The 9,083-nt window shown below is 53.5% G+C and overlaps 6 protein-coding genes and 1 pseudogene across 6 annotated transcripts; 5 read left to right on the forward strand and 2 right to left on the reverse strand.

Annotated features, from left to right (window-relative positions):
- Nucleotides 1-1,550: 1,550 nt before the first annotated feature.
- ACA1_394520 (uncharacterized protein) lies at nucleotides 1,551-2,766 on the forward strand (the record flags this gene model as incomplete). Its single annotated transcript, XM_004340681.1, has 5 exons — nucleotides 1,551-1,758; nucleotides 1,823-1,905; nucleotides 1,936-2,061; nucleotides 2,217-2,348; nucleotides 2,521-2,766. 5 exons carry the CDS (start codon nucleotides 1,551-1,553, stop codon nucleotides 2,764-2,766), a joined length of 795 nt encoding a protein of 264 aa, XP_004340729.1.
- Nucleotides 2,767-2,988: 222 nt separating this feature from the next.
- On the forward strand, nucleotides 2,989-3,341 carry ACA1_394530 (uncharacterized protein; the record flags this gene model as incomplete). Its single annotated transcript, XM_004340682.1, has 2 exons — nucleotides 2,989-3,042; nucleotides 3,099-3,341. The coding sequence occupies 2 exons, from the start codon at nucleotides 2,989-2,991 to the stop codon at nucleotides 3,339-3,341; spliced, it is 297 nt and encodes a 98-aa protein (XP_004340730.1).
- Nucleotides 3,342-3,348: 7 nt separating this feature from the next.
- Nucleotides 3,349-3,846, forward strand: ACA1_394540 (uncharacterized protein; the record flags this gene model as incomplete). Its single annotated transcript, XM_004340683.1, has 2 exons — nucleotides 3,349-3,396; nucleotides 3,448-3,846. The coding sequence occupies 2 exons, from the start codon at nucleotides 3,349-3,351 to the stop codon at nucleotides 3,844-3,846; spliced, it is 447 nt and encodes a 148-aa protein (XP_004340731.1).
- A 249-nt stretch (nucleotides 3,847-4,095) lies between these two features.
- On the reverse strand, nucleotides 4,096-4,408 carry ACA1_394550 (annotated as a pseudogene).
- Nucleotides 4,409-4,699: 291 nt separating this feature from the next.
- Nucleotides 4,700-5,285, forward strand: ACA1_394560 (uncharacterized protein; the record flags this gene model as incomplete). Its single annotated transcript, XM_004340684.1, has 2 exons — nucleotides 4,700-4,760; nucleotides 4,825-5,285. 2 exons carry the CDS (start codon nucleotides 4,700-4,702, stop codon nucleotides 5,283-5,285), a joined length of 522 nt encoding a protein of 173 aa, XP_004340732.1.
- A 77-nt stretch (nucleotides 5,286-5,362) lies between these two features.
- On the reverse strand, nucleotides 5,363-5,962 carry ACA1_394570 (uncharacterized protein; the record flags this gene model as incomplete). Its single annotated transcript, XM_004340685.1, has 3 exons — nucleotides 5,363-5,506; nucleotides 5,583-5,708; nucleotides 5,777-5,962. The coding sequence occupies 3 exons, from the start codon at nucleotides 5,960-5,962 to the stop codon at nucleotides 5,363-5,365; spliced, it is 456 nt and encodes a 151-aa protein (XP_004340733.1).
- Nucleotides 5,963-7,244: 1,282 nt separating this feature from the next.
- ACA1_394580 (3'5' exonuclease domain containing protein) lies at nucleotides 7,245-8,083 on the forward strand (the record flags this gene model as incomplete). Its single annotated transcript, XM_004340686.1, has 3 exons — nucleotides 7,245-7,400; nucleotides 7,480-7,632; nucleotides 7,679-8,083. 3 exons carry the CDS (start codon nucleotides 7,245-7,247, stop codon nucleotides 8,081-8,083), a joined length of 714 nt encoding a protein of 237 aa, XP_004340734.1.
- Nucleotides 8,084-9,083: the final 1,000 nt, after the last annotated feature.

Here is a 9,083-nt window from a genome sequence, read left to right on the forward strand (position 1 = left end):
AGCCTACAGCTTCATCAAGAGACAGTATCCTCCCTGTCATATCCTCTTGTTTTGTACATCTTACAATTCCTTCTTCTCAGTTGTGTTGTGGGGACAGGAGATATGGAGCTCTTTTGTCCCACATGCTACTTCAAGATGACCAACACACTCTTCTTTGGCGGCCATGATCCACTCAGCCTGCTCTTTGGTTTGCTCCCCTCACACAATCTCCAATAAACAGTTGTTTGCATTGGGGGGGACAGGTATGGTGATGAACAGGCAGAAGTGGTGCACTGATTGTGAGATTTGGATCTTGCATTGAGGCTGGCAGCATGAACAATCTGAACGCCATGCCAGGGCAGCCAGAGAGAAGTGTATGCTTGCTTGCTTTTGCTCTTTGCTCTTTGTGAGCTAATGTAAACACTTTTGTTAACAGGCGCAAATGAGAAGCTGGCCACAGAACAGTGATCGCTCAAGTGAAAGCGCCAGGCCAGCAACAAGGGAGACAAAGGTGACAACAACAAGTGTGACAGAGTTTTCAGCTACAGTGAGGAAGAGAAGGTCAATAGAAGTGAGAGTGAGGTTGAGAGCAAGGTCAAGGTCAAGAGCGAGGTCAAGGTCAAGAGCAAGAGTGAAGAAACAATAAATGATGTTGAGGACACACAAGGAGACAAGCTGGAGGACAAGGATGATGAGCAAATGGAAGATGAGGCGATTGTGGCCATGGCAGCCATCAACACTGAGAGGGCTGACAATGATGATGATGCACACATTCCAGAGGACTCAATGGGTCCAGCAATGGAGGAAGAGCTTAATGAACACAATCTGCCTCCAGTACGTTTGCTGTTGTTATTACCTTTATTCTTACTGACCTCCTATGTTCACTTCTAAAACATAGGCACATCACAGGCGTGTAGCGCAAAGACAGGGAGCCATAGAGCACACAATAGCAGACCCAAAGAACAAGGCACTCTACAAGCACATGCAGTGCAATGATGCCACTGAGTGTGTGATGGAGGACCTGCTTTGTATGCATTGGAATCCACTGTTCTGTTTCAGGATGATCACCAAGAGTGTCCATGTGCTGAGTGAGGCTGGTCAGGTACACCACAAACAACATTATTTTTGTTGTTTTTGTCATTTTCAGTGATTGACTTGTGTGCAGATGATGTACCCACCAGTTGCACAGTGTTGGGCTTGTGTTGGTTGGGGGACGCTCAACTTTGTGTCCCCAACCAATGTGATCTGCAATTGCTACAAGCTCAAGGTAGACTTGAGCAACAAGCACTTCTGTTTCAAATGGAGTGCAAGGCTCAAGCACCCATGCAACTGCAAACGATTCAAGCAGTGTGAACAGTACAACACCCCACAAAAACCCTCAATACTAACTTACTAACTTCATGTTTGTCTTAAGTTACATGTGGAGCAGGGCCCACATGCAAGGGTGAAGGCGGAAGGACTGCCAGCTCATCCTTCCCATTTTTTATATCAACATGTTCAAGCAAAGTAGATCAAGAAACCAAAGTGTCATTGGGATCTACATGTCCTTCACCAACATGTCAATGGACGAAATGGAGATCACCAAGTCAAGATACCTCCTCTGCCTTGTGCCACAGGACATCAACCTCTTTGACGCCTTGCAGATCGTCATCATTGCACTGATGCACCTGCTCAAGCGCAGATACAACGTCTACTTCAAGGCTGACAACACCACACACCACTGCTACAGCTCCGTCTACTGTATCCTCAGTGACCATCCCTTGCAGGCACTGTGTGCCAGTACGTTCATCAATTGTTTGGTTTGTCTTTCTTCAAGTTAACTTATGTTTTATTCATGTCACAGGATTAGCACAGGGCGGCTGGGGGTCGTGCCAATACTGCCACAACCTCTCAGCCTTCTTCCACGAGGTGGAATGGCCAATCAAGGTTGGTGGCTGAACGGTGCACTGGCCCCAGCGACGCGGCAACTACTGGAGTGTCTATGACGCTCACGTCGCGACACTCAAGGACTCCAATGAAGGAGTCTGTGGCAAGGTTGGCCCCGCCAATGAGAAAATAAAGGTGCATGGCTGGGGCCAACAGGTAAGCCCATTTTGGGAGCTCCTCTGGATGTGCGAATAGTTTTACAATTGCTTTGGTATCTGTCTACTGCATATTGAGCACCTTGGTCTTCTCAAGGTGCATCAACCCAATCCTTACACAACTTTTAACTTTATTAACTTCTTCTTCATTCAAAGAGACACTTGCAGTACACAAGCACAGTGCATGGGCTTGAGGAAGAGCTCAACAAGGTGTTCAAGGCTTTCCCACCATTCCCAGGAAAGCAGAGCTTTGCAAACCAGACGCAGATCATCCAGCGTAATCCAAACGTACATTTTCCTTTTTCTTTCTTCTCTGTTCTTCTCTGTGCAACACTCACAGCCGTCATTGCATACGACACACGCATGACCAACAGACACACACACGACCAATGGACACGCGCACAACCAACGGACGCACACGCGCACGCACACATGCACACACACGACCAACGACACACAGGGCAAGGTGGTGGTGGGGCTGACAGGAGGCGAAATGGACAGCTTCCTGCAGGTCGCTGAGCTCCTGTTCAAGGAGCGGGTGAGCAATCCACAGGAGCGTGAGTGCTGGCAAATCCACATCAATATCGTCCACCTCCTGCAGCAGGAAAGCTTCAATGCCAACAACCTCAAGAAGCTCAAGAAGCTGACCAAGAGATGGAAACATCTCATGGTCAAGTTCTACGGCGGCGTTGCTGAGCGGCAGTGAGCGACGAGCTTGAAGAAGACGTGGTCGAAGAAGTGGTTGAAGAAGCAGTCGCGGATGGCTGAGACGGTGGCCAGCGACATGACAACGAGTGGAGAGAAGCCACTCAGCTTCAAATTTCCAAACTTCGAGGTCGCACAACACTGGCCAGAGTTGATTCACTTCCTCGGGCCCCCATGGGTGCAGGACACGCGCCTGTGGGAGCAGCAGCACCTCGCGGCGAAGATGACCGCGCATAGGATGAACCAGATCAACACCGAACGTGCAATTCTTGTGAAGGTACGGCTTTGTTGCATGTTTTTTAACATTTGCTAACCTCTGGTTTTGTTGTTAAGACGCACCAAAAGGACACCGTCATTCGCCACCGAGCATACACTGGGCTGCCCCACATGAGCTCTGTGGATGGGTCCTGGAAGGAACCCTACACACTCAGTGTTCATGGCACAACAACCAGCATCATGAGGGACCGCAGGCGCAACCTCTTTGACACAGTCAGCCGTGAGCTGGGCGAGGGCGTCCAGATAGTGGATGACATCACCTCACACAAGTTGGCCCACTACTATGGCCACTTCCTGTGACCAGGCGATGGGATCGCCTTGCATGTTCCCGAAGACTATCCAAACGTACGATAGTGTGCTAGTGTTGTGTTTTGCTTCTCATTACTAATTCTTTATTTAATTGTAGATATGGTTCATCATCGACAACTCACAACACGCCATCCTCGACGAGTCCAAGACGCAGTGTGTCGTGATCGGAAGGATATCTCGTCTGCTTCACATTGCCTGCGACAATGTGGTGAAGGCGTGGGTCGAGCTCGAGCTTGGCGATCTGCGCAGTGTCAGTGATGGCTTTCTCAAGTTCTGGCTCAGCCAGCGACGGTTCTACCTTCCCTTTGGGTGGAATGGATGGACCGTCACCAAGCGCGTCCACCTCGTGCAACAACATGCGGGCTTGCTCTATAACCATCACATTAGGTGGCACCTGGGCGACAGGTGGGCCACACCGGCGAGCGGCGCACAACCAGCAGCGTGGAGCACGACCAGCACGATCGGCGGCGCGGAGCACGACCAGCACGACGACTAGCGCCACCAGCACGACGACCAGCGGCGCGGAGCACGACCAGCGCGACCAGCGGCGCGGAGCACAACCAGCACGACGACTAGCTAGGTGGACAGGAGGTGGACAGGAGGTGGACAGGAGGTGGACAGGTGAAGATGGAATTGTCCACCTTTTTCAATACAACCATTCGACCTACTCAAGGTGGAAAAAGGTGACCTCAATGTGCTGGCTTTTGGTGGTTTTTCCCGTCTTGTGAAAGGTGGAAAACAGCTATCTTTTTCCCACCTACTGTCCCGGCAGTGAAGGCGAGGTCGCCGCGCCGGGCGGCCGAGGCACAGGTGCGGTAGTCCCACGGGCACCCGTTGGTGCGAGCCCACTCGAGCACGGCGAGCCGGCCCTCAGCGGCCAACCGGGCGCAGAACTGCTCGTCTAGAAGATGGTGGGGAGCTGGGGTGCTCGTGGCGGTGCGGTCGACGTCTTGTGGCCACCCCGTTACCTCCCTGCAGAGGTCGAAGCTGGCGCTCCAGTGGCGAGACACAGCGAGGCGGCGAAGTAATCCGCCAATGCCCGAATTCTTGTCTGTTTTTCCTGTTTGATTTCTTTTTGCCCCACCAGGAGTGTGTTACAGATCACACAAGTTGGGTCACCGGCACGCAATGACGGGAGAAGTCACAAACCAGTCCGGCCACTTGCCTTGTGGAGGTGGAGTCGACTAAGTCTACTTCTAAGTGGTGCCCTAGTGACCTCGCGAACCGTGTCACGGTGGCGTTGTGCTCCACTCAGGAATTGGAGAACGAAGCACCACCTCGCCTATACAAACAGGGTTGGCGCCCTTCCCTCCTTCCTCCTCAACGCAACCTCACCACTCATTCGCACCATGAAGCTGTACACTGTGGACATCACACTCCTCTTGCTCGGTCTCCTTGCTCTCGCTCTCGGTACCACCACTCCTCTGAGACCAGCGCTATCCCAGATCTTGGCTGACATCTAACAACTTCCCAGCTGTGGAGGGCCACGACCAGCATATCTTGGACAATGGCCGGTGCTGTGGTGAACGTGATCCGGGAGAGGTTGAAGAGGAAGGCGACTACTACTGGAAGTGCTTCAAGGTGTGCCACACCCACAGGGACTCGACCACCGCTGAGCATCCCTGCACCACTACGCCCGACCACGAGAAGCCGCCGTGCACCACCACCGAGGCCCACAGGACTACCACGGCCAGCTCGGGGAGCGGTCAGTGTGCCAACGGCCAGTGGCAAGATCGGAACGGGTGCTGCCCGCGTAAGATCGCCCACACGTTCTTCTACCCGGACGGCCACGGCTGCTACCCGATCGCGACCGAGGCCGGCGTCAAGTACGCCGATGGACAGGGCGTCCTGCCCGACCGGCTCGGCGAATACCTCAAGGCCGGCGAGCCGTGCCCTGAGGACCGCAAGTGTAAGAAGGAGTGCGACAGGGTGTGATTGGCTGAGTGACAGGTGCAAGTTTGAGATTATTTTAGATATATTCGAATTCAAAAGAATGATGAAGGGAAAGCTCTTTAGAGGTGGTGATAGCCGTGGCGACGGCAGCAGAGGCAGTAGATGAGTCCCAGGCAGGCGGCACCCAGGCAGCACAGGCCGACCACGCCGCCCACCACGATGCCGATGATGGCGCCTACGCCCAGCAGCACGTCGTCGATCTCCTGTACGCAGCAGGTGTTGATCAGCACTGTTCTAGATGGAGATAGAGATGGCGCATGGGTCCGGGCTGAGACGTACGCTGGGGCAGATATTGTGGGTGTAGTATTTGTAGTTGCAGGAGTCCGGCTTCTTGCAGTCCTTCTCGGTGCAGTTCTCGCAGTAGCCTTTGCTATCGCTATCGCCGCACCATCCGCAACTGGAGCTCTATGTTGTCAATCACAGGCGCGCATGTGAGATCACCACGCCCCATCGGAGCGCAACCCGCCGCATACCTTGCACTGGCCGCAGTTGATGGCGAGAGCGCAGTTGGCCACCGCCGCGGTCGGTTCGTCTTCTGCCCGGACAGATAGGCTGGTGTCGCCAGCCGCCGATGTCAAGTCGACTTCTTGTGCGTGTGCAAAGAGTGCGGCGATGACGAGCACAAGCAGTGCCAGCAGGGTCGAGCGTTGGAAGGCCATTGTTGTAGTGGTAGTTGTTTGTGTGTGTTGAGAGTATGATGGTTGTGTTGGGTGAGGTGTGATCGAGGCCATGAGCTCGGCCCGACAAGGCGCAAAGTCGCATAAGCCCGAAAGCCCTTTTCAACAAGATGCCCACCGGAATGCGTTCTCACGCCGTGGTCGGTGGTCTCAGCCCTGAAAACCCAACGACGCGCCTTAGCTTGTTGCTCGCCCTCCGCCAAGAATTTCGGGAACATTTTTTTTCCTACGAAAAGGGAGTTGAAAGTTACACTGTGTTCTTGTGATTTTCTCTGGACTGACGTATATTAATAAAGCCTCCATAGTCCGTGTTGTGCGCACTCTCAACTAGCAAAGATGAAGGACCGTTCCTTCTTGCTTGGGGCTGCCCTGTTGCTGCTACTGGCTACTACTACTTTTGCTGTAGGAAAAGAGGTAGACAGGAGTGGCTGGCCTGTGCAGCCTGCCCAATGTATGTGCCGTTTCTTCACTCCTGATTTAGCAACCAACATCACTCTGAGCATGCCACACCAGGCTACCAGCAGGCACTGTTTACGGGCAGGCAGGCAGCCACCAGCAAAGTATTGGACAACATTGCCCCCAACTGGGTTGGGACCTTCAAGGTGGACAATGATGCCAATGTGGTGATCCAGGCCTCTTTCACTGCATACACATCATGCATCAACTTCCAGCCACACACTGCAACCTTCAAGCTCCTTCTTGATGGTGAAGAGGTGGGCATGACCAGCTACCATTTCAACAAGGAATTTGATCACTGTACCATCCCTTCCTTCTTGGTGAGCCTCCCTTGCATTGGAAGAGGCACACACAAGGTAGAGATCAGGATTCCTGTGGGAGCTGTCATTGATCTGAATGACTTTGCTTCCATGGTGGTCTCTGTTTGCTCCCACTGATGGTGGTGGACACATTGGCTCTATTCCTGGGACCACCAGCTGCTGTTGTGGTGGTTCTTGGCCAAAGGTTTTGTTTGCTGGAGGAGCCTCCACACGTACACAAGATGAAAGGACAACACAAAGCACGAATTGGCGGCAAACTGCAGAATGGCGTAGGTTCTGTTCTAAATGTGCAGAGGATTGATCCTTGCCAACAAATTTAATTGAGGAATTGAAGCAGAGGCAACATGACTCTTTGATTTCAGGGCGAAATAATTGAGATCACCTACCATTTGGACGTGGAGAATGTGGTGGGCATCTTGTGTCAGGATGCTGTCCACCAAAACATCATTAGGAATCGTGGTAGTAAGCCCTGCTGTGTGGGCTTTGATATGGAATGGCAGCACGAATCTGCGCCCGGGATGGACAACCCGGTGGCCCTCGTTCAGGTGGCTAGCGAGGATGTGTGCCTCATCTTCTACATGCTGCAACTCGGTAGCATGCCCCCAGCTCTCGAAGAGCTGCTTCTCGACAAGCACTTCTTGAAGGTGCGAAATTCCCTTGTTCGCCCATTTGATTGATGAATCGATTCATCAATCATTTAATTGATCCCTGTTCATGGTGCAGGTGGGACTCGCTGTGACCAACGATCTGAGAAAGCTGCACTCACAGTTCTTTCTCATCCCGCGAGGGTTGCTCGACGTCGCTACGATGGCGCGCAGGCTCAGCTACACCCGCCTGGGTCTGCAGTCGCTGGCGCAGGACCTCCTCGGCAAGCACGTAGCCAAGGGCAAGGCCTGCTCGCTTGCCTGGTCGCCCCGGACAGCTTTCATACGCCGCCACCGACGCCTTCACCACACTTCTCATCTACAAACAGCTCAAAGCGATCGAAGTCGCAGAGTGCCAGGGACACTACTGGACCATGGTGCTGGCCGACGATGAGGCGGCCATGGAAGCGGAGCTCAACGCCGTCGGCCCGCGCATCAGGGAGCTCAAAGAGAGCATGCAGAAGCTCACCCGACACAACACCAACTTGGCCGCCCAGCTGGCCACCGTCAAAGCCGAGGCCCAGCGCACCAAAGCCGCCTACGAGGCCAAGGCCCAGCGCACTCGGGCCGCCTTCCAAGCTGAGGCCCAGCGCACCCGGGCGGCATTTCAAGCCGAGGTCCAGCGGACACGGGACGCCTTCGAGGACCGTATCGCAGAAATCGAGGAACATCTGTTCTGGTGAACCAGGCCGCCTACATCACATGGACATCGGTACCATCTGCACGGTGATGGTACCCACGCCGGACGCCCTTCACCAGATCCGGCTCAAGAAGAACGAAAGAGAACAAAAAGAAAGGTGTGCAGCAAAAGAAAACGCGTTTTCTTGTAGTCGACAAAAAAGAATTAATCAACAAAAGAACGAATCACGACCAAGTTCAATTTTGTGCGCAAAGAACGAAAGCGCGAACACGCGGGAGCGCACACCTCGAGGGAAGAACGCGTTTAGGCACAAGTTCGTTAGTTCGTTCATGTCAGGCATTTTCAGGAGCGGGAGCAAGGTAGCGCCGGTCTTCGGTGGCACCATTGAGGACCCGCGCGGGCAGCAGTTCCTGGTCGACTGCCTCGACGTACTCGAAACATGCGGTAACCCCCCCCCTCCCCAAACACAGTCATTCATTTTTATATAAAAGTCATTTATAAAATAAAATAACCATCTAATTTTATTGTATGTTTCATTTGTTTATTTTTAATTTTTATTGTCGCACAGTGTCGGAGGAAGGTCTGTACCGTATGTCGGGTAGCAAGGAGGACATGACAAACGCCCACCGCGATATCAACAAGGGTACGGACCTGCGGCGCTCCCATATCGTTGCGTGCGGTGCACCGGTGTGTGTGTCGCATGCGTGTGCGATTACGCAAAGTGATCACCCATTGATTGATCGTTGTGAAGGCAAGTCTGTGGACCTGACGGCGATGGCCGCCAAGTCGGCGCACACGGTGGCGGGGCTGCTCAAACTCTACTTTCGCGAGCTCAAGCCCGAGCCTCTCATGACCTTCAATCTCTACGAGTGTCTCATCGCTGGTAACTCGCCTGTGCGGTAGTGTGTGCGGCGTGTGCGCTTGTTGTGTGTGTGTGTGTGTGTGTGTGCGGTGGTGTGTGCGGTGGTCGTGTGCGGTGACTCAGTTCGGGGGAGCAGCTTCGCAGGAAGAGTGATCGAGGAGGAGAGGCGTCGTATACTGTT

The sequence above is a fragment of the Acanthamoeba castellanii genome (assembly GCF_000313135.1).
Source record: "Acanthamoeba castellanii str. Neff unplaced genomic scaffold scf7180000084756, whole genome shotgun sequence".
In the NCBI taxonomy this organism is placed as follows: domain Eukaryota; phylum Discosea; order Longamoebia; family Acanthamoebidae; genus Acanthamoeba; species Acanthamoeba castellanii.